At 38.3% G+C, this 24086-nt stretch overlaps 1 protein-coding gene across 3 annotated transcripts in view; it reads left to right on the top strand.

Annotated features, from left to right (window-relative positions):
• Positions 1-24086, top strand: part of LOC140933167 (RRP12-like protein) — a 56742-nt gene that overhangs the window by 27445 nt on the left and 5211 nt on the right. The window contains exons 16-36 of one of the 3 annotated variants that reach the window (XM_073382681.1): positions 237-337; positions 828-869; positions 4348-4472; positions 5526-5590; positions 5729-5779; positions 6156-6267; positions 7220-7368; positions 8808-8875; positions 9404-9497; positions 9860-10018; positions 11621-11698; positions 12303-12411; positions 13316-13423; positions 19392-19495; positions 19946-19999; positions 20580-20671; positions 21099-21216; positions 21891-21937; positions 22987-23053; positions 23322-23439; positions 23906-24043. In XM_073382681.1, coding sequence (XP_073238782.1) covers positions 237-337; positions 828-869; positions 4348-4472; positions 5526-5590; positions 5729-5779; positions 6156-6267; positions 7220-7368; positions 8808-8875; positions 9404-9497; positions 9860-10018; positions 11621-11698; positions 12303-12411; positions 13316-13423; positions 19392-19495; positions 19946-19999; positions 20580-20671; positions 21099-21216; positions 21891-21937; positions 22987-23053; positions 23322-23439; positions 23906-24043 — 1999 coding nt within the window. The remainder of the gene's footprint in view (positions 1-236; positions 338-827; positions 870-4347; positions 4473-5525; positions 5591-5728; positions 5780-6155; positions 6268-7219; positions 7369-8807; positions 8876-9403; positions 9498-9859; positions 10019-11620; positions 11699-12302; positions 12412-13315; positions 13424-19391; positions 19496-19945; positions 20000-20579; positions 20672-21098; positions 21217-21890; positions 21938-22986; positions 23054-23321; positions 23440-23905; positions 24044-24086) is intronic. The other 2 variants (XM_073382683.1, XM_073382682.1) reach the window with 2 other exon arrangements.

Consider the following 24086-nt stretch of genomic DNA (forward strand, 5'->3'; position numbering starts at 1 on the left):
TGCTGCGAAATGGATCAGTGGCTTAAAAATTAAGGTTTATGTTTTCCTGCAACAATGGCTATTTGAACTAGCAAACTAATGGTTCTATCCCAAGTAGATTGGCCCGTGTTGACTGAATTCTGAACCGGAACACTTTCTTACTGCGATCAAATGATCTCTGACAGCAGGGTTAGGTGTTATTGTAATTATAAAAGTTTCATTTTTTATATCTCTCTGTTATTCTTATTACTCGGAAGCTCTTGACATCTCTTTGTGACCTGAGAGGAATTCATCAGTTTCCTCACATCAACAAATTGGACCAAGCCGTTGGTATGGCTATTCAGAAAATGGGACCAAGGTACGAACTTCATGTTATCAATAGTGTCACTCTCATTCTCACTGGAAACCCTCTTAAATTGCCATTAACTTAAACTCTGCCACAACCGGAACTATCCTTTATTTTTCTTAGCTCCATTTTTAAAGAATTTTAACTAGCTACCTCAAACCCTGTGGTGCATGTATATGAGCTGCTACACCAAGCCCAAGAAAATGGACCCACTTATAACTCCTCTTCAGTCGTTTTCTTAGATTGAAAAGAAAAAAAAGTTGTTAATATCTCTCTGCTTGTTTTCATGAAACAATTATATCACTCACTCACTTGACTATTTCACATTTCTCGCTTGCTAGACTAAAGTCAACTTGCCTGAGGCAACTGATGGTATTTGAAGTGTGTTCGTTTTTATTAATGCACTCCAAGCCATGTATTTCTATTGTATGCCATAAGAGAAATAGAACGTTATTGTTTGGTTAGGAATCAAGGTCTTAACGCTTGTTTTTTTTATTTCCAGGCTTGTGTTGGAAGCTGTGCCGCTGCAACTTGACAAGGAACTGTAAGTAACATCCTGATTTAAACAGAACAGACTAAAAATAACTGTTGATACGAGAATATCTTAATGCTGTTGCTGTTCATCAGTAGGATGCTGGAAATGTGTGCAAATTCGACAATTGATTTCGGCTAAAATTGTCCTTAACGTTTTGGTATAGCCAATTAAAGCTTTCCTGTAACTGATTGTACAGTAACTGAATTCAATGTTCGTTTTTCATTAAAAATATTCCCGTGTCTGTAACATTCTTACTTCTGTGCGGAAGGAGATGAACTGAACAATTAATGTTAAACTTCCAGTAAATATAATACAAGAGGTGGGTGCTAAAACTGAAAAATAAATACCGGTAGATTAAGGCTAACAGAAGCGGAGCAGGTGTCCGGTCTTTTTGCCATTCTATGTCCGGTACTTTGATGCCAATATTTGAGTTTTTTATTTTTATTTTTTTTTAAATCATGATTTTTTTTTACTTAAGCAACTCACAAACTTACTACCAGTCCCCCCTCCCTGTTCCCCTGTCCGGATAGACCGACACCCTCTAAGGGGACTATTACCCAAGAAGAAAGTATTGACTTACAATTTAAGGAATCGAACAAGTCAGTATCCGAAAGTTAATACAGATAGATTCAAGAACTCTTACATTAATCGCTTAATTTTTAAATACAAGTTAGCTATGTGAGCGTATTTTTTTATTTTTTTATTTTTATTTTTATTTTTATTTTTATTTTTATTATTTTATTTATTTATTATTTATTTTTTTTTATCGTAAATAACTTAGATATATATACTTTTTACTCAAATATTGTAACATAAGATATGTATTTTTTATCTTGTGTGGAAATAAAGACTACTATAGACTACTATACTATGTCCCCCTGTCCAACTGTCCAATTTCAGTTAAAATTTTACTTTTTATAGAAAATTTGAGTGGACTCCAGCCTTGCGTAGGAAATTGATTTTTGGGTGTTTCTGTGTGTTTTATTTTAAAAATTTGCTGGGGGAGCATGCCCCCCGGACCCACTAGGTAGCTCGCACCTTCGGCGCTCGGAAGGCGCCTTGCGGCGCCAAAAAATTTCGCGTCCGGTGCTTTCAGATATATGTCCGCTAGTTTAAAAAGCTGTTGAAAGCTCTGTCGGAGAAATACAGTCAAATCCTGCTTTACAGAAATCCACTTAATACGGAAGCCTCATTATTACAGAAAGTTTGCTTTACCTCTTCTCTCAATTCAACCATCTTAATACGAGTACCACATTGATACGGACACCTTCTATGGGCTCCTCAGGGTCCGTATTAATGGAGTTTGACTGTATTCAATTAATAATATATATATTTAGCCACAGCTAAAAGCGAAGCTCCCATTGATAAATTTATAACTTAAATCAAGCAATAATTTTGTATTTCACAAATCAGTTAACGTAAGGGCACATTCATGTGACTTTTGAGAGAAAAGCTAAGTGATTTCGGAGTGAAACAAATTTTGTATCGAGTTGATATAGCCTTATATGTACACCCAAAAAATAGTCTTCGGTCACATTTAAGAGCAATGATGGCTCTTGATCACAGTAGATAAGGCGTGCAAAACAAATTCTTGGAAAACAAATCAGACCGAATTTTTTGCGTTCGACAAGTTTACAAATTCTTGCCAATAAATCTGGGTGAGTGCAAACCAATCTTTTATTTTTTTTATACACCACATCTGAGGAGAAAGAGTACTATGAGGCGCTGTTTTTATAATACAGACCTCGTACAAAATGCAGTATTTCACAATACTTCAAGGCAAATTGCATTCATTCAATATTCAGGACCATAGAGGCACGCGTGGACTTTTAATTAGCGAAACCGTTCAAAAAATTTCCAAAATCACGTAAACGGCCAGCCGGTTCTAACTTTTGACAAGCGCCAAATTTGCGAAGAAATTTTAAAAGAGTTACGCTTCAACGTGATAAAGAATTTATTGAGTCTATTTTTTATTAACGGTTTTATAACGATGTGTAATCTTAAAAAGCGTTTGATACGCTTGGCATTTTGAGTACTCCTGCGAGCGATGTTTATGAACGCCTGAAAACAAACGGCAAAGCGATGAAAATTACACTTTTGAGACTACCAAAAATCAATAAAGAAAAATAATTCGATAGAACATTTATAGAGACAACAATTTTCATTCACGAAAACAAATGAGTATTTAAGTGTGTCTAAGAATCCTCAAGTCTTTACTAGTAAGCTTAAAGTTTATGTTTTAAGCCGCCGGTTTCCCGGTGTTGGCTGTTTTCAAAGATGAACTCACGAAAAGAAAATCGTTCAAAGCTTTCTTTCTACAGCCAAAATTATAACTAAATATTCTTCGGAAAGTTTTTTCTTTCTATTTAAGGTGAATTAATATCGACTAAAGGCTTTTTAAAGCTCTGTAAGCTTAAGCTTATATCAATCCTCATACGAGGTCAGATCAGTGTCTCAGTCAAATCTTAATACAAACGTGCATAAACTAGCTTCATAAACTGCGCTGCTGGACTTCATGAAATTAGATTAAATACAATAATTACTCAGGCTTACCATATTTCGAGATGCATATCCTGAAAGCTATCAAGTAAGGCAAGGATCGCTTGAGCCTTTATAATTCTCGTACGCATCCAGCAAGGTGAAAAACAAAAACGATGCCATCCGAAATCGGATTATCGGCTTTGACAAGCGACGCATTTTTCAACCAAAAACCCAATAAACAAACCAGCCATGAATAAGAGGACACTCTTAATAGCAGCTGTATTTCATTTTGTACATCCAGTGGAAAAAGATAGTTAAAAACATCACTTGTTGACTCAAAACTCTGTCAGCTTCAGCTGTCAAAGTAAACAACTTTCAAGATGCTGCATAAATTTTACGCATGAACTCACCTGTCAAAATTTTAACCAATCAGAGCATAAAAATTGGACGTGGAGCGTGACCAACACGTGACCATAGTAAGAAAAGGTCTTCCCCGCCTGTATTTTAAAAAAACTGGCTGAATTTTTGCGTCTGAAGTCAGTTTGAAATCAAAATCGTAATAGTGCGGGGCGATACCGACATAAACACAACATATTTGATATGAATTTAAGACAAAAGTAAACGTGAGCCTGCGATCATTTGAAAACGAGTAAATTGTCAGCGGATAACTTCAAAAAAATACTCAACCTCGATGGGTCGACACCTGAGCCCGCGATTCGGTCAGGTGATAGTGGTCAGCGGATACCCTGTTTTGACAGCTGTCAATTGATGACAACATTGATGTGCAATCAGCTTTCTTCTGGGCTCCTAAAGTAGCTAGAAAGTGTGAGAGTAAACATTGGTATGCCTGTGGTGCGGACGGACGGTCGGTCGGTCGGTCACGTGATTACCAAATTTTCTGGGATGGGTAGATTTCCTTAGCTATGGGGCTCCGCCCACTCGCGCGCTTCGCGCGCGCTTGGAGCTCCGCTATTATTGGTGACAAAGTGTGACTGTTTATTTGCAGAAGTGGAGTGTGTAACTTCCCCCGGAGCTGGCTTCTGCCAGTGTTGAAGGATAACGTTAAAGACACTGAACTCAAGTACTTCTTTGATGTAATGTTGCCTTTGTCTGCTAACCTTAGAACCAAAGGTAGATTTGCGATTTTGAAACTGGTATATTTCGCTTGTCTTGGATTTTTTATGACCACTTGTAGTTCCACGTCAAAACGTTTCCACGTGCCAAGATATCTGGGTGCGTTCCTTTGGGATGATCAGGATCAGGATCAGTGTTCCAAGATCACTTGGATCATGTTGTATCAAAATAATGAATCGATGGATCCTTGTCCAAAGTGGATTCATCGGCTCATTTGGTGCAACATTACCCGAGTGATCTCGGATCACTGATCCTGACACAGATCATCCCATAGAAACGCACCCTTTGCAGAGTTTATTCTAGAAATTGGCCAGTGAGGGTCAAATAGGCCCCCTTCTGTAATTTTAGGGGACCCCTTTTCAAAAAATGGGGTCCAAGAAAGGGGGTCTCCCAAAAGGTATTCTACATGGCTCGGACTCGCCGGACGCTTTGCCGCCATTTTGGAACATTCTTGGCAAATGAAAAAGCCTGGGCTCGAATTACTGCAGAATCCCGGATGTTTGTATGTTGAAATAAGGACTCAAACGAAGAAGAGAAAGGCAATCGAGACAGTAAGCGGCTATAAACGTTCAAAGTAAGTTTATAGAGCGGCCATCAAATCAGTGTTGTTGTTGTCAGTGATGTTTTCGAATACTATATTTAAAAAAAATAGTACTTATCCTTGGGTCTATTTTTTTTGTGCCCCATTTGACGCGGCAACGTAAAGCGGCATTTTTTTCCAAATTGCGGATATCCCACCAGGCCACGCTCTAGAATAAACCCTGCTTTGATAACTTTCTTGGTTTTAGCATCTTAATCATTTTTTTACCCTTTCTTATGGTGGTTATATTGTGGCTCAATCTTATCCTTGGTATAAATTTAATTTTCCTTTGTTTTTGGGCACGGTAATGTATGATAATGAGTTTGACACAAAGGAAAATAAAATTTAAACCGAGTATAAAATTGAACTACAACTGTTACATGGAAGTCTGTTGTGTACCATGTTCCATGTAAGTATCAAACTGACTCTTTTCTGAAATTGCATTGTACACATTTTCATCTGAATTTTAGCGATATCACTAAGAGATGCAGGGAAACTTCTGGAAAGTAAAGTTTATGACACTCTACAACTTCAGGTTGGTTACGAGGCTTGTTGTTGATTCTTTCCTTCATTCTGGTTTATATGATTAGGCTTTTTTTTTGTTTAGTTTTGTTGTCAAATTTTAGATCATTGCTTGATTTTGGTTTAAGGTGACTGATCATTTCCTTTATAGATATGGGACCTTTTGCCAGGATTCTGTACCCGTCCAACTGACTTGTGTCAGGTAACAATTTGCCTTTTATGAATTAGGCTCAAAATTTTCAACTTTGATGAACATTATTTTGACTGTGTGGTAGGTTGTTCCTTTGCATTAAGGTTGACATCGCCTATTCCTAAAAAGTACAACACAGCTTTTCGTTCACCGTACATTTATTTGTAAGGGCATAATTTTACAGTCTTCTTTTTTCTTTTATTTACATTGTGAATTAAATCAGAGTTACTGATATGTGCGAATGAACTTTATTTTCAATGAGATGAGAATGAGCAAATTTCTCTTTATTTTCAATGTAAATAGTGGGATGGAAGTTGGTTTTGGTTTCATACATTGATTACAAACATGCCTAATGTACCATGTAACTCATAGTCACATCCTGTTTCAGTCTTTTAAGTCTGTGGCGAGGATATTGGGTGTGGCACTTACAGAGAGACCAGATCTACGTTTAACCGTGTGTCAAGCTCTAAGGTTGCTGGTCTTAAAGTCATCTGATAATGGTAAGCAATGTAAAAATGTGTCAAAATATACTTCAGTATAAACTTTAGAATTAGATTTAATCCATTGGACTAAGTTAAACTACAAGTAGTGTCAGCCAGACCAGTTTAAATTTCTAAAAAGTATAGCGGGAACTTTGGAAAATAGGTTAATTTTATTTTCCAAATGATCAGTGTGATAAGAAAGTTCTCAATTGTGGCCAGCAGTGAGCAGCTTAAGCGATTTTAATTTGACTGCCGAAGTGAACTAGCAGTTGCTTCGGACTTAGGTTGCTACATAACTTTTCGTTCTTGATTTACAACTAGTGGATGACTTTTCCAGGTTATCAGAACTGAAACTAAGGCTCTGATTACTTGAGCGATCCCATCCCTAGCCGGGTTTCATTCTGGAGCGAATTTCATCTAGGTTTTTGGTTATTAACTTCTCTGTTCGCTTTCTAAAAGAACACATGGCGGACGTGGTTTCCCAAAATGAATATGCGCGAAAATGTTGCCACGCCAATTTAGTGAGATTTAGAAAGCTGTCAACAGCTTCTGAGAAGGAGGGAAGTAAGTGTTTTGCTTTACAACAGAGATCAAATAGGCCCTTTTTTAAGTCGCCCTAAGCCTCTGTTTCAAAGTGAGTCTAAGTGCAAAGCTGTTAATAAGAAAATGATTTTTTATTCTCATGCAAAGAAAACTCATTTTTTACACTTGAAAGTGAGTGAGAAAGTTTTGAAAGTGTGAGCTTTTGGAACTTGGAAATGGCCTATTGTCTTGGGACCAAACCAGTCCTCTCCCCCTCCGCTCCATTTCCTCTTAATTTGCTTTTGAATCGGTGTCAGTTAAGAACCTGTTTGCACTCTTTTGCAACGATGGACGTGCCATTATGAATGTATATAGCTTACCATTGATAGATTATGCTTCATTTCTGGTTATTGTTTTATGAAGTATTTCCTCTATCTGTCAACTTTAGCTGAGAACAGTAAGGAGTTGTCTTCATACGCGAAGAACTACTTGCCAATCCTGTTCAACTTGTACACCGCTGAAGAAAAGGAAGGTGACCCGGACAAGTTACCAATCCTGGAAACTGTCAGAGTCTATCTGTCCATCACTGACTCAAAGGTTAGTTTAATAGGGGCTGTCCCTGGGCAAATCAACAATTGAGAAGCTAGTAGTCCCGTTCTTATTTTTCTATAACACATTCAAAGATTAGTATTCCTGTGTTAGTCCGTATTAATGCTGCATGCACACAAAACCCAAGAACAGTCGAAGCACTCGCAAGTGACCACCTCGGAAATTTGAAAAATTGGTAGTAACTAAATCTGGTGACTTACGAGAAAGAGCTCTCGTAAGCCACCGGGTTGGAAACCAATAGAGGCTGGTCACTTACGAGAGCTTCAGAAACTAATTCATAAGGAAAAACAGAAGAAATTAATCTTTAATGAGAGCCTTTAATGATCTGATGTAGACATGACTAAACTTTATGTCCAATAGTCCTTTTTACGGATACGGCGGCCATATTGAATTAATTCGATTTAAGGAGTATTATAGGATGCCCAGGGGGCATGAGCCTATTTCGTTTGTATTTTTGAGCGCTTTTCGGGACATTTTTTCTTAAAGTTTTCTTAGAATAAGAATGTAATGAGAGAGAAGATCCTTGTGCCGTGTTTGGATGTAATAATGATCGCCTTTTTTTAGTTTAATATTAGAAATATGGTCTTTCACTGTATATTTCTCGGGAAAAAGGCGATCATTATTACATCCAAACTCGGCACAGGGATCTTTTTTCCCATTACAATCTTATTCTAAGAAAAATTCAAGAAAAAATGTCCCGAAAGGCGCTCGAAAATACAAACGAAATGTGCTCATGTCCCCTGGGCATCCTATAATACTCATTAAATCGAATTAATTCAATATGGCCGCCGTATCGGTTAAAAGGTCTATTTTTTAGACCAAAATAACCCCAAATCTTAATATTAGTGCAAGAATGAGTTGAGTGGTTGCTCACGAGAGCTTAAAAACAAAGGAAAAGTCCAGTTGTGTAATCCCAAAAGTGATCGCGGTCGGTTAGGGGAGTGGTCACTTACGAGAGAGGTTGCAAGGAGAGCTTTGGCTGTAGGGCAAATAGTTGGTTACAGAGCAGACGTTTAATACTCTGTGATGATTATTGCTAAATGATTCCGATATTACTGAGTATTTCATATCTACAGATTGCTGTTATTAGCTTTATTACTCTGCATTGAAAAAAGTTTTAGTAGTGTAGTAGTCTTTTTTCCATATGGTTTAAAGTTGTGTGCCACAGAAGGCTATTGTTGAAGCAACGTTTTCTTTTTCAAAAAAAAAAAAAGAAAAATGTTGATCGTGGTCCAGCATCGAGGATCTGTTACCTAGTTTATTTCTCTGTTTGTCTTTTTCTCTATGTCTTTATTTATGTTTAAACTCGTACTCGATCGAGAATTGACCTCCAGTATTAACAGTTTGCTGACGGGCTAGTGATAACACGGAAAGGCGTTTGCAAATACGTCTACCTATGGTGTTTGAATTTTTGCCTTTTTATGTAGTTGGTAGCAACATTCTTTGCCAAGGGATTAGAGAAGCTGTCTAGTGGCGAAAGAGATGCAAAGTCAAGGTATGTTTGCATATGACAAACGATTCATCCGTTAAAATCGTCCATTCTGGTCAAGTTTAGTCTCATGTGTACATGGGAATAGCTGAATCTCTCTTATAATATTTCTCTATCACCTGTTTTGATCCATTTATTAATTTCCTTGCTAAGTCAAGAAATGCAAAGTTACTAGAGTGACAAGATGGCTTAGTGTTAAGTTGTCGCCAACCTACAACCCCAGACAAAATAGTTGGGACACTTGGTTGATCCCCCCCTCCCTCAAAGAGAATGATAAGGTTACGCTGGCTGTTATCGAACCCTTTCATCCTAGTTTGCATGTCTGCATCATTAGATAGTGATGCTTATCCATTAGCTTTGTTGCAAATTTTAAAAAGGGGACAGTAATCATAACAGAACCTGCACTGCAACACAGATCTTGATGGTTTTCTACTGGTGATCGTAGTAATTCGTCCACTGGGCGCAAATGTGTTCTTCTGAGTAGACTGGCTGCTGGGTCATTCATTCATCACAAAGTTGTAATGTTAATTGTAGGAACTTGATGATGGACTTGGTTATAGCAATGACTCCGTACGTCAACGAGAAAAATATAGGGATCCTGTATGACATGGCTGTGCCGTGGTTGCAGGTTGGTATTTTCGTTTCAGTGCAATTTATCTTACTGTGCTATTCTACGAAAATATGAAAACAAATAAGTGGTTTTAAGAATTCAGAAATAAATGGAAGATATTACTTTATTATGACTGGTTTCTCTTTATAGCACATCATGGCTTTATACAGAAGCCAACACTCACTTTTGTATTGATTAATACTTTTAGTTACTCCCACCTGTAAACAAGATAGTTTTTATGACAGGCATAACTTGAGTAATCTAACTTGCAAAATTCTTGGGGTTATGAACAGCATCTCAGCTTTTGGTCTAGAATATATCAGTGGCGAATAGTTTGGGAAAACAAACATACCACACAAATGTTTATGTTTATCTTCAAGGCAACAGATGTCACTCAGCAAAAAAAAGCTTACCGAATCTTCGAACAGATTTGTGGAGCTGATTCTGAGAGTAGCCTGAAATTTGTTGTGTCCCATCTGAAGGAGCTTCAAGACATCTTACTCAAGACTCTTGCATCTTCCAGCTCCGCCTCCAAGACTGTAAGTTCTACAAGCTCAGCAAAATAACTGGTGGACTTACCATACAACATAGGACTATTATGTAAAACTACAGAAAACTCGAACAGGATACATTCACAGCATAGGAAGGCCTTAGATCCATCTTTGTTTTGCTTTACTCTTTATTATCCGGTGCCTCACTTAACAACAAACTGATGTGAAACAGGAACAAAGTGTGAAGTCGACTCTTTTGTCTTGTCTTACGGGGAGTATTGGGTGGGTCGAACTCAGAGCAAACTGTGTCTTTTTTTTTAAACAGGATTGTTCAATGCCGATTATCACCTGATGGTCCTTCTTATCCTAACTAAAAATCTATTCATCATTTTATTCATTTTTAACACTCGTTTCACAGGTAGCCGAAGTTCAAAGTATGAGCATGGGTGTACATCGGCATTGTTATGTAACATTCGAAATACAAGGATTTGTGTGGGAGAAAACCTATCGTTTCTGTAACCTACGAAAATGAAAGGATTTCAATAAAAAAAAAAAGCTTACCTTAACTTAAAATGTTACGTCTCTCCTGTGTGGTCCACGGGCCGACCAACTGCTCCAATTGCCTCCAAATTCCGCCTAGGTAACGCACGATAGTTCTCCTTTCCATTCGTTATCTTGCTTCGAGATGTCTGTACACCGAGAGCGAATGAAAGGTCGCAAATCTCTGCAACCTTTCCCGTCTGAAGCCATCGACAGAACCTTGGCTTGAACTCCGCATTATTGTTGAAAGATAGCGACATGGCCTGAGACTCAAATTACTCATACTCGTGGTAGGAGACAGTCTCTTCCTCCCGTTGACATCAATACTCGAGAAAGAAAACATTGGGAGAAAGAGACTGTCTCCCACCCCGAGTGTGAGTAGTTTGAGTCTCAGGCCGTGTCGCTATCTTTCAACGGTAACGTGGAGTTCAAGTCAAGGTTCTGTTGATGGCTTCAGACAGGAAAGGTTGCTGAGATAAGTGACGTTTGATTTGCTCTGGGTGCAAAGGCGTCTTGAAGCATGATAACGAATGGAAAGGAGAACTATCATGTGTTACCTGGGCGGAATTTGGAGGCGATTGGAACAGTTGGAGCGAATTTACAGCCGTTTTCCTTCGGTGGATCAGTCGGGCCGCTTCGCTGGAGTGCTTGGTAAACCTTTATATATAGAGAAAACCGTTTACGTAAAAACCCATAAAACGGCCATAAATCGGCTCGTAGACCACAGAAATAGATTATTTATCTGTTCTGTTTGCCCTCAGTGTTTTAGCTGGCACAATCAAAGAAGGCACAGTGACAGATGATAAATTACTTGATTTGGTCAGAGATGTTTTTACCTTTTGGAAAAACCTGGCGGAAACGATAGGTTTTTGTTTATATTGCGAATGTTACGCAACAATCCCGATGTTCACCGATGCTCATATTTCGAGCTTGGGCTACCTGTGCTCGTTTCCGTCATTTTTGCCAAAGTGCTTTTGTATAAATTGTGTTCATTGTCAACATTTTGTCAACATTGTTATCGTATGATGGGCCCTAATTGTTGAGTTGATAATAAGACATAATGCAAACTGCAATAATATTGACATTTCTTTTTTACGCGTTATATTTCAGCCCCGCCTTCGTTGTCTAGCTCACATCGTTCGTAGATTAGACAAACCTGAACAATTCATTCAAGCAATAATCCCAGAGGTAAGTGTGTTCACAAAGCAGGCAATTTTGACCTATCTATTGTGTTTGTTACTTTCATCATTAACAGGGTAAATGAAGTCCTTCTGATGAATTAACTGCTTTAAAACTGATTTCAACTATTTTTGAAAAGGGTTTTGGTTGGGAAAAAGGGCATGATAAAGTCGCCTCCCAAGACAGGAGGGGGAATGTTGACTCTATTTGTTCAGGTTGTACGGTTAGAGTAGACCAAAAAGCCAAGACTCAGCTGGCACGTTGTGACAGTTGCTAAGAGAGCGATCGGCATTCTGAACATAAAAATTACTTTTCATTCATTGTGGGATGCACATGTCAGAGTGAACCAATATTGGAATTTTTCATCCCATTAAATAATGCCACAGATGCTACTTTTGACAAGCCACTAATCCTTGTATATAGTAAACTGTTGGGAATTTTGTTCTTTCATTTGGGTTACCTAGAGCACCACATTTCCTCCATATTCTTTGGCAACATCTTATTCTGGGCAGATTACATCTTCTTCCTTTCCACTTCATTTGACATAAAGCATTATTTTGTCTTAAGGACCTATATAATGCAATGTGATCTCTAAATTTTTCCTCTCAATTAGGTCATCCTTTGCACTAAAGAGGTTGCAGTCAAGGCTCGTTCCTCTGCATTCACCCTGTTAATCGAGTGCTGTAATGCCCGTTTCCGTTCCTCTGACAAGTCAAGACAAGGTAACGTTTACTTGTTATATCGGTTTCGCAATGATTACAATACCTAGATAGGATATACATTTGAACAAATTACAAGAACGAGTTGCAATGGTGCGGGACACACCCCAGGGCGAGGCTCCAATTTAGGTGTGACCTTAAGAAAGTTACACAAATACTAACTATGCTAAATAGCATGACATCTCGACATTTATAACACTACAAAAAGTATAAAAATCCTATCTCCAAGTACTGTGAGTAACACTTCACCTCCACAGCTGCTAAAAAGTGTCAGTAGCAGTAGTTGCCAGCTAACAGAACATTACGTGACCTGCTGCATTTGCAGCAGATCGACTTCCAGGTGTTAAAGTTAGGTAATTTAACATCCCTATGAATGGCGAACTTCTGTCAAAGATATGTCATCTTCATGTGTGGTTTGTTGTGCTTTTAATGTTCTCGTATTATTGAATTAGCTCCATGGAAGTTGGAAAACAAATAAAAATGAATATGCAAAATTCTAAGAATCACTTCTTTTGCACTGTGTTCCAATCTTCCCAAAACGTGAATTTTCCTTTTGTTTTCCTAAAGCTGGTTTTTGCTGTTTGTTTGAAATCAGCTTTCATTTGTAGTAAGACCAGATGGATAATCCACAATTACAAAAGCAGATCCACGCAAACAGAGCATGGCATGTCTGCATTTTGGAGCGTTTTTGTCGGTGACTAGTGTTAAGCTAACTAACGTTTTGACAAGCAAAGTGACCCGCTTGTCTTTAGACTCAGAATTTTTTTTTTACAATCCTTACTTATAGCCTCGCTTGTACTACTTGGCTTTTGTTCATTTGGAAGAAGACATGGCTAAGTCGAGTTTTTTCCTTTTAGCCTCACAGGTGGCGTAGAATTAATTATGATTTGCTTTGTCCTTTTGCTAGAATGCCTGACGTCATTCCTGGAACTGGTTGTTGCTGGTATCGCAGGCTCGCCTCATATGATTAGTGCAACGGTTATTTCTGTTGCCAGAGTGGTATATGAATTTAGAAGTAAGTGTTGTGCTACCGTGGAACCTCTCCTTTGGGACACCTCTATTAAATGGACACCTCTATTCAGGAGACACGACATTTGGCCCCGGAAAAAAAGTTCACATAACCTTTTTATCTGTTACCTCTATTGAAGGGATACCTCTTTTTAGGGGAAAGGGACACCTTTTCTGGGTCCCAGAGGATACCTCAGCACTTAAAACGTGACTGGCCACAAAGAGGGTTGATAAGTTTAAGTGTACACTAATCACATTAATGACAGCGAACTATGAACTATGAACTATCTCATTTAAATCAATGCATTGTACTTGTGAAATTCAACACCCAATATCGTAGAGATAACGCTACTGTCATTTTTCATACATTATCTAGCTGCATTATCTAGCTGCTTTAAGACGACGGCAGCATTTTCTAGGGTAGAATGAAAAATGTATATATTGCCTTTGTTTCTTAATTATTAACAAATCCCAGCCCAACCTCCATTCAGGGAACACTTCCAATATATATATTTAGCCTGGGCGAAAAGCAAAGCTCTCGTTACTACACTTACTACTTACTCACACAAAAATAAAACTATGTAATGCTAAACGGTGGCGATGGCATTGAGAACGGCAAGAAAACGACAACAGTAGGTCTAATTAGCTAAACAAAACAACAACTTTGCACGTGCAGCACACTTGGTTTTCTTTGCTGTTGTTGTTGCACGACTACGACGAGAAACTTTCTAGTTACACTTTTTGTGGAGGATATGTCGTATTTTCTCACCAAGAAAAAAATAATGCTGCTAGTGTTTCTGTTCGCTTTCTTTCTCACTGCGGCTTACTGGCCGCCAACGTTTCTCATTTTCTCTGTCACCACCGCTATGAAATTTTTCATGTTGTGTTTCTAACGAAATTCATCTTCTTTGTTTTTAACGCTCGCTCTAGCTCTTTCTCTGTTATCTACGTCAGCCAAGGCATTAAAATTTAGTCGAAAAAGAGACTCGGCTTCTTGTTGTTTTTTTCTCTCTTAAGAGCCCATGACTGTAAATATCGAGAATCGCTGGCCAGGCTAAAAAAATCGAAAATTCTGATAATTTGTCAGAAAAACCCCTTTGGGGAACTATCTTCGAAAAAAATATTTTCACCTTTCAAGAATCTATAGTTTTCGAGAAAATGAGGAAAAACGAAAAAAGCGGTTTTTACCTAATTAATTATGCAAAAATTAGAGTTAAAATGACCTACTTTATCGCGTCTGTACCGAGGCAAGATTCAAAGCTATAAAACAGAAATATTTTTGTTTAAAAGAATTCTATCTTTTCTTTCTATCCATGGTATGTTTTAAATCAAAAACATGATTTGGAATTTTTTACGGTTTTTTAAAAACTACCACTAAGCGCACTTTTTTAAAACGGCTAAAAAATGAGCAACTTCAGAGGCAAAAAACTCACCTTGGTATGTGTGATACCTAGCCAAAATGTATACTAGGACAAAGTTCAGCTCTTATATTAACAGAATATGAAATAAAAATTCTGGGTACTCCGGATTTGCCTTTACAAAATAAAAAGTTTCGTGACCACCAGTGGCAAAATGTCACAAATTTGCATAAGTCAAATTTGTAGAGAAATGATGCCGCCTGATTTTTCTTTGTAGTTTCGGTACGTGGTATATTCGAAGCGTAGGAGAAGGATGAAAGCGACTTTAAATGAAGCTAAAATTAAGTAAAGGATCTGAAAAATTGATATCCCTGATAGCAAATTGCTGTGAAGGTTGGTGAAACAATGTGGCAAATTTGCATATAAATGCATCTGCATATTCCTATCGTACACAAGGACGGGTTTCAATACTGTTAGCATCACGCAATATTTGAGGTTTGAAATAGCATAACCAGGAAAAAAGCTAATGTTAGATGTTTTGTAATTTGTATGTTAGCTCTTCTTAATTGTACATTATAAAATTAAGGTTGCTCAGCAATTGTTGTTGGAGTACTGTATTCTGCAATTGCGTGACCGTTGTCAAACTCATAACAGTCAGACTTTATTTTTACCGGTACGATAAAAAAATGTGAGCTTATGAAGTGTGTAAAGAAATATTATTCATGTCAGATAACTTAACTTTACTTTATTCACCTGAATGAATTTCACCGTCATACATCTTTCTTGGAGTGGGCACATGCTTTTATGGTACCGATAGTTCATTAACACTATACATCATACCCTGTAAGTTTTCAATCAACAAAAATCCGAAATAGTTAATTTTCTCAGTAGTTTTTCAAAGTTATATTTTGGTGAAATTGCCACGTCTCGCATATTAAAAATAACGTAAGTAAAGACGAGATTAAAGTAATCATTGCCCCTTTTTCTCTCTTTTCTGAAATTCTTCCACCTCCTCTTTCTGCCTCTTCACTGTTCGTGCGTTCAACACTATTAAGTCCAGACACGATTTCGAACACCCAAAGATGGCCAAAGATCGCCAAGTGGACCGACCCGTAATTGTGCCATTGATTAGTTGAAACCTTCATTGAACGGACCCTCACGGATTCTTGCAATTGTCCTCTCAATAGAAGAAGTAAATCAGATGGAGGGAGTACTGCCGACACTGGGGTCGTTTTGGTTTTTTTTTTTTTTTTTTTTTTTAACCATGAATATCCTTCATGAACCCAGTTAGCTTTCCATTTATTCAACAAGGTTATAAACTGATCAAAATCAACAAGGATGGATTTTTCCACTGGTACCTCATTTAGCAAATTTTCACCTATCTTCTTGTATCTTGAGAGAGTTACACACACAAAAAAAGCAACATTTGGGGTAAAAAAATCTACTTCCAATTTTTTCTATTCACCTTCTATTCGCTACAGATTAATGAAATGTCCCTTTCCTGAAAAGTTAGCGGCCAAAATTCCTTGCAAAACAGAGACAGTGGGAAGACGATCAAGTGCTGGAGCAATTTTTTTTTGAATAACGGCACATGTTATTCAGCAATTGAATAGCCCCCAGCCCCTTGCATAAGCCATAGCTAAACATCAATTTAAGAGCAGTTTTATCGCATAACTCTTCTTCCCCTTTGTCTGAAGTTTTTCCTTCTTTACTTTGGGAAACGGTTAGGCGTAAATAAAACCGCCGATGCCACTTACTTACCTCGCTCTGTTATTTAGCTCCTTGGTCGGTATCAACTACCCTACGAGCAGAGGCCCTTCGATCTTCCTGGATAAGTCGGGAAGAGGAAGAGAAGGGTAACTATCAACTAAACAATGATTCGATCGGACGTTCCGGTGTGAAGGCACGAGCTGGGACATTGTGGGTACTGACGTTAATACTCCTGAGCAAAAGGCAGGTATTTCTTTAAACAAAACTCGGGTCTGCTGTAAACTGAAAAACGTAGTCAAGTTACGCTTTTACTCTGCGTCGCCTGACTGCCCGGTTAATAAACGGTACTTGCGTCGATATAAGTTCGTTGCCCATACTGCGATAGACCAGGGGCGTCAAGGATGACCTTTCTGATGTCTCTTTTCAAGATGATGCTACATTTTGCAAGCACTCGACATGGGTGGGAGTTGGTTAGAGTAGCTCAAAAGCGGTGAACAAGGAGTCTTATCTTCCATAGACAAATCCTGGTCGCATCGTCGTGAAAGGTGATTTACTCTGTTGGCGTACAGTTGAACCTCCATGTGCGACCACCTATCCAAAACACCAAAACCCACCCAGTTAAGTCTTACAGTTGGAATCTCTCCCGTAAGCGCCCGCGACCACTAATTGGTACTGACTGTTTAATGATTTTACATTGTTTTTAACCTTTTGTAAGCGACCACCTGACGAGTTTTCTGATCTCTTGTGGTAGGAACAACAACAACATGGAACTGCACATATCGTAACTTGGAAATTGTATTCAATAAATTATCTTCCTCAAAGTGGATGTGTCCAGTTTTCTTCTCAAAGAAACCTCCCGTGGTTTGTGGTTCGATTCTCGTAAGAGACCACCTCCCGTTAGAGACCACTAAGTCTGCGCATTTTGGGTGGTCGCTTTCGGGAGGTTCGACTGTAGTCTCCTTTTCCCGTTCTTCAGTGGCGTCGGTTGGAACTTGGTTTGGTTCATGGGTTTCGCATGTAGATTTACACACTAAGGAGCGGCGATGCTACATTATATTTTGAAATCAACTAATATCCTTTGGTATTTGAAGGAAAACGCCCCTTGGCAGGTGGTACAACTCCGCGAAGACCTTTCGGAGGAGAGAAACCGCTGGACCGTATGAACTACGATCACGTAGCTGTTTCCTAGGCCCTGTGGTAGCTGCCTAATTATACCTCTATTTGTGAAAAAGCAAAGAAATTAACCAAGGGACGGTTTGTTGTTTGTAATACGTAGTAAAAAAATCAGATTTCAACATCTCTGACAAGAAAATGCTAACTTGTAGTGCGTGACTGACAGGCATGCAAAGTTAGTATCCCTTCTTTCTGAAAAGAAAATAAACTACTGAGAAACAAATGATGTTGCGAACAACGCATTGTCTGTTCAACACAAAGTTTCCATAAAACTTCATAAGGAGAAAAAAAATCAGTAAAAGAAGGCTGAGCTGCACGAGACGTCCTTGCGTGACATTGTTACTTTGACTGTTAGTTTATGATTTCCTCTCACGCAGTGTATCCCGTTCGCAAAAAACCTCCTTCAAAACAGAATTTCAAGGAAAATGTCCCTACCTATTTTAGATATACCGGAGGCGAATTTAAGATGATACAGATGGATGCTAATACAAGGAAGTTAGGAAAAGAAACGAGAGACATGGGATATAGTTTACATAATAATTCAGCGCTTATATAAAACGCTTCTTCGAGGTCGTTTTTTATTATTTTTTTGTGAACGGTTAATTACTCTGCTATTTTAACATAAACTTTATCAAAAAACGATTTCTTACTTCGTGATGTTTCCGAACATTACATACTGACTCTGAATTGAAACAAAACCGGCTGCCGCAACATTTCTCTACATTTGACTTATGCAAATTTGTGACATTTTGCCACTGGTGGTCACGAAACTTTTTATTTTGTAAAAGCGAATCCGGAGTACCCAGATTTTTTATTTCATTTTCTGTTAATGTAAGAGCTGAACTTTGTCCTAGTATACATTTTGGCTAGGTATCACACATACCAAGGTGAGTTTTTTGCCTCTGAAGTTGCTCATTTTTTAGCCATTTTAAAAAGTGCGCTTGGTGGTAGTGTTTAAAAAACCATAAAAAATTCTAAATCAAGTTTATGGTTTAAAACATACCATGGATAGAAAGAAAAGATAGAATTCTTTTAAACAAAAATATTTCTGTTTTATAGCTTTGAATCTTGCCTCGGTACAGACGCGATAAAGTAGGTCATTTTAACTCTAATTTTTGCATAATTAATTAGGTAAAAACCGCTATTTTAGTTTTTCCTCATTTTCTAGAAAACTATAGATTCTTGAAAGTTGAAAATATTTTTCGAAGATAGTTTCCCAAAGGGGTTTTTTGACAAATTATCAGAATTTTCGATTTTTTTAGCCTGGCCAGCGATTCTCGATATTTACAGTCATGGGCTCTTAAAAGTCTGGGCGGCCAAGATGACTAACATGGACGTCTATCACCAAGCTAAACACAGGTTGCAGGGTCCACTCAAAGTAAAAAAGGTCATTTCACATTGGTTTATTATCGGTTATTCTGTGGTGCGGACGGACGGGCGTACGGTCACGTGACTACCAAAATTTCTCGGATTCATGGATAACCCAAATTTTCTCACCCATTGTTCTCTGTACATCAAGCCCTTTGCTGAGGTTTTTGAAGCTTTTTTTTGCTGTTTTGTTTTTTGCCTCTTCTTGTTGTTTTTTCAAAAGTGACACTACCACCTCGACTTTTACCTTTCACGTTCTCTTTGCAAAAAGTCTTTACACCCAGAGAGCCTAAACTGTGTGTCTATTAGTAGATTTAATGGTGAAGGCAGCGGACGTCTCACTTGGTTTGTTTCTTTTCGGTGCAGGTGAGATTCCCAGTGTGTTGTTGGAACAGCTTATTCAGGGTATCCTTGTTTGCCTACGGTCTGTTGCTAGAGAGGTGATTAAATCATGTCTTGGGTTTTTTAAGGTAACGTAATATCTGTGTTTGTTCTATTGTCATTTTTGGGACACGCTTTGACAGTGAAACAAAGTAGATTACTATGATTACTATGATTACTATGGTGTATCCCCATTCACTTTCGAAGCCATTTATGGTGCGACCATTCAAAGGTAACCTCTTTGGCAGAAACGTTAGATGAAAGCGTTTATTTTTCTGTATTTCTACAACTCTTAATTTGGAACTTTTTTTTTTTCAATCTTAAATTTTGATATTCTGAGATAGAAACAGATTCAAAGAGTTACAAGAGATCCGATAGAAGGGAAGAAAAATTCAGACACTGTAGCGCTACCTAAGTTGCTTTTCATTTGATGAAGTGACGTAGAATCCAACTTTTTTTTGGCTATCACTACTAGTAGGTAGCTGCGCCTCCTTCTTCGCAAATGTTTGCAATCGTGCCTTTCCCTTTTTTTTTTGCAGGTTATCATTTCTGTCATGAATCAGCAGGACTTACTTCCGTATGTTCCAGATATTGTAAGTAGAAAGTAGTCAAAGGAGTTGGATATAATGTCCGTAGAAACTTTTTCTCTCGTTTTACTAAATGTTGAGCAGTTCAGTTCATTTTATGGTCATGCACTTACTGCCCCTGCATGCTAGGGTGAATAGAATTTATTTCGTTTGGCGTATCTGAAACGAAGTAAGTCAACTACAGTCGTATTGGAACATGGGATCTGTCATCTCCATTTTGGGTACGAAACTGGGGGGGAGGGGAAGGGGAAAACAAAGGCGTATTTAATTTCATTGATTTGCATAGAGACGCTGTGTCAACCATTCGTATTTTGTAAATATGACCCAAGGGATCTTTTTTCTTGTTTCGATTTTGTATTGTTTTGCTTTGGTTTTCGTGGTTTTTTATTTTATTTTATTTTTTTTAATTTATATATTTTTTTGTGAAAGGTTTGAACCCAGGCGTCATTTCAAAAGTAGGTTGAGTTTGATCGTCCGGGTGAACGTAGTCCTGAATAGGACTGTTGTTGACAGTGACTGACGTTTCGACAACCTGTGCGGTAGTTTCTATTTTTATAGTTTTTATTTTTATATGTTTTCTCTTAAGGTTGGCGACCTAGTCGCCTGGAACGATGACACTAGACGGCGTTTTCGGTTTAATGTGAGAGTTCTATTTGAGCGGCTAATCAGGAAATTTGGGTGAGGAATAGATCAGTCTAGTTTTATAGTTTAAGAGTAACTTAACACGGTATACAAATCTCGTTTTCTCTTTTGTCTTCACCAAGGAAATTACCACTTCATAAAATCTAGGGAGAATGTTTGCATACTTTGGGTGCAGTGATTTCTTGGATCGATTAGTTGGACAAACATTGGTTTCGATTGGTCGATGGTATTCAAGACAGCCATTAACCAATCACAAGTAACCATTGTCCACCCAAATGATCCCAGGGATCGTTGTGCCGAAGGCTTGTATCCATTCCCTTTGTAGTTTCTTGAATGGGTAGCTATCAACCTCTGACGGATCAAACCATCTCCATTTCTATGTTATTTTATCTTATTTATTAATTTGTTCGTTTATTATTTGGCCAATGAATCTTAGTGCATGCTCTATCTGTGTATCTCATAGTTATCACACTATCTACAAGTGCACTCCTGAGCAACATCAAAAGTTGGTTCACAATATACACAAGACAACACAGAGACTGAAGCGACAGAAAATGGCTGCCAGAAGAGATAGGAATTCGGTAAGTATGTTGTACGAGAAATATAGCACATCTCCGGGGCAATTCTACTCTTTGAGTAAGCAAAGCGTTCTATTTATCCGATTTACATATATTTCTGATGGTACGTGGTGGCGGAGCTTTTAATACCTCTAACTTCAGATGTTAGGTCCGAGTTCGAACCCTGCCAACGTGTTGTTTTCTTAGACAAAAAAAAATCTGCTCCGCCATGTCTCTCTTCACTTACGTGTATAATAAAAAGGCCATTCACGTGGTACAAACCACCATACTGGAGAGCAAGGGACATGCTGGGACAAAAGAAAGAAACAAAGAGTTCGCACCATCTAAAATAGTAATTTGCTTTGTTTGTTTTGTCCCATTGTGTCTGTTGTCAGCTAGCATAGGGGTTTTGTAACATGTGAATGATAAGCTACAAAGGGCCAGTTGGGTACATATACGACCTACTGTGGCCACGGAGTGGCATATCGTCCAAACAGGAGTAGCAATTTTCCTGTAAGTGCTTCTTGTTACAGGAATTGGTTTAAGCCCCGGACGTGTGGGTCTCATGGCTTGTGGATGCCTTAACCATTACAGATGCTAACAATTTAACATGAACAGTTTATAACTGTACAACAGCTGTTACATAGTAGGTTGTTTTGGGATAATAACGGAACACATCCTACTCTTTTGGTCCACAGCACGAGGGCAAGGTGCTAGCAGAAGAAGAAACTCCACAAATTGAAAGGTATGAATAGATGGACGTGACCTAAGCCTTTGTCTTGTTTGTTTTCTTTTTTTCTCTTTACTTGGGCAAAGAAACCTTTTAATGTAAACCAAGCGTTCAGTTCCCAGTAGACTGCTTTGCCCCTTCAAAAAGGCCGCCATCCCTTTGTTTACTCCTCCAACGAGGCCGCTTTAACGTAAGAACAGAGAGACCCTACATAATCATTGTTCTGTGGTGTGTCAGAGAAGTTTAATATTAGCCCATTTGCATCAAGAAATCTAGTAATGGAAGCAGAAATAGAATTGGACACCAACAATGTGGAAGGTCACATATTGTAATGGAGAATTTTAAGAGGGAGAGTAAGGATTTGCATGGCTGCCATGTTGCAAGGAATGATGTCTTTCCTGAGTGGAGGGTATATTCTCAGCTTACTGTCATCGCGCTTTATTTCTCACTTATTGTTAAGTGGATGTCAAAAGTAATTTCCTTTTGGTGTCCAAAAGATAAGGAGACTTGAATACCCCAGTAATGATATTGTTCCGAGAAATGATCACATTTGTCGCATTTAGCATCCACCCTTATCCAAATGTTCACATGGCTCCAGTGGTTCAAAAGGTGGGTAACCCTGTCTACCAGGTACATGGAGGTCGCTATCCACTGGGTAAAACAATTGGTTTCCCTAAGACCTAGCCAGTGGACAGTGATTTAATCGGTGGAAAGCTTCTTTTGAACAATAGGGTCTGGTGTTAATGGGTAGCTAATGTCTAGTGCGTTAACAAAAAAAAAGGAATAAAATAACGACAACAGACAAACAAACAAATCTTAACACATTCTAGTAAGTTTTTGGCTGTTTTTTTTTTTTAATTCTTATTTTTATTTATTCATTTATTTATGTATTATTTTTTTGTGAAAACGCTGACTTCATGATCGAAAATAAAGTTCACTCTTTGAGCCTGTTTTTTCTGCTGTTGCTTCCCAGTTACCCTTGTTTAAAAACATGGCCAGCAAAAAAGTCAAGAAGCTTGCGTTACATAGTTCAAACATCAATTGTTTAGTTTTTTCCTTACTAGTTATGAAGACATCATGTTTGGAGATGATGAAGGGGAAGAGAGACCTGGAATGAAAGCGAAGAAAAAGGTAAAAATTTCCATTCCACATATTTTGTTTGTTTATTGTGGGAAGCTTCTTTTAATATTCATCTTTTCTGGTATTTTCAGCTCTTTTCTTCATGGTTCTCTTTATATTATTAAAACCCTATTTTTTGTCCCGGAAATCTTTAATCTGTCGCTAATGATAGGTTTACTTGTCAGTGTTTTTTCTTTGCTGAGTGCAGTTGATTGATAGACTGATTCAGCGATTTACTGACTCCTGCTTTCTACATTTATGAATATATTTCATCCTACAGGCAAACATGGACAGTAAAACAAACCAACGAGCTAAAGCTCCAAAAGCCTGGATCCGAGAGGGAACTGATGAGGAGCCAGTTGATTTCCTTGACCCGAAAGTGGTGCAAAGGGTCGTCGGTAAGTCTTTTGCTCTCCTTTTATTTTACAGTTGTATGCAGAACAAGCCGGCATTTGGATGGAAGCGTGACTGACAATGGTTTTATTTTGCTAGAAGTCTTAGTGCTTTTAGTATGTAAGTGAGATCTACTTCGCATATAAGAATTTCGAACATGATTTACTTATCTCCCATAATAAACCTTGTTTGCCCTTCTGCCCACTCAACAAAATGTTGCATAACGTTTGCTTTTCATTTTTTCTGGAAATTGCAGTGGTCCAAAGAAAAATTAAAGACAATGCTTATGTAAAATTCTGAGGGAACCAAGGGAAGGTGTATTGTGGGAGGTGAGCAAATGGTGAATACCATTGTCTCCTCGCTTTTCTGAATGTCACTAAAACACTCTTGACACTGTGCTAAGTACAAAATATTTTGTGTCAGCTGTATCGAAACTTCCACTATCTTGCATTTCCACGTTTCTCTTTGAAGCCAGCGACCCCACAAAGCCTACCAAGCGTAAAAAGACGGACGATTTTGAGACCTCGGCCGATGGAAAGCTGATAATCAGGGATGACGAGTCCGAGAATGAGCTGCAGGAGCCTGGAGCCAAGCGCAAAAGAAAACCAGGTGATGGTTGATTGATTGATTGATTGATTGATTGATTGATCGA

The sequence above is a fragment of the Porites lutea genome, chromosome 4 (genome assembly GCF_958299795.1).
Source record: "Porites lutea chromosome 4, jaPorLute2.1, whole genome shotgun sequence".
NCBI classification, from domain to species: Eukaryota; Metazoa; Cnidaria; class Anthozoa; order Scleractinia; family Poritidae; genus Porites; species Porites lutea.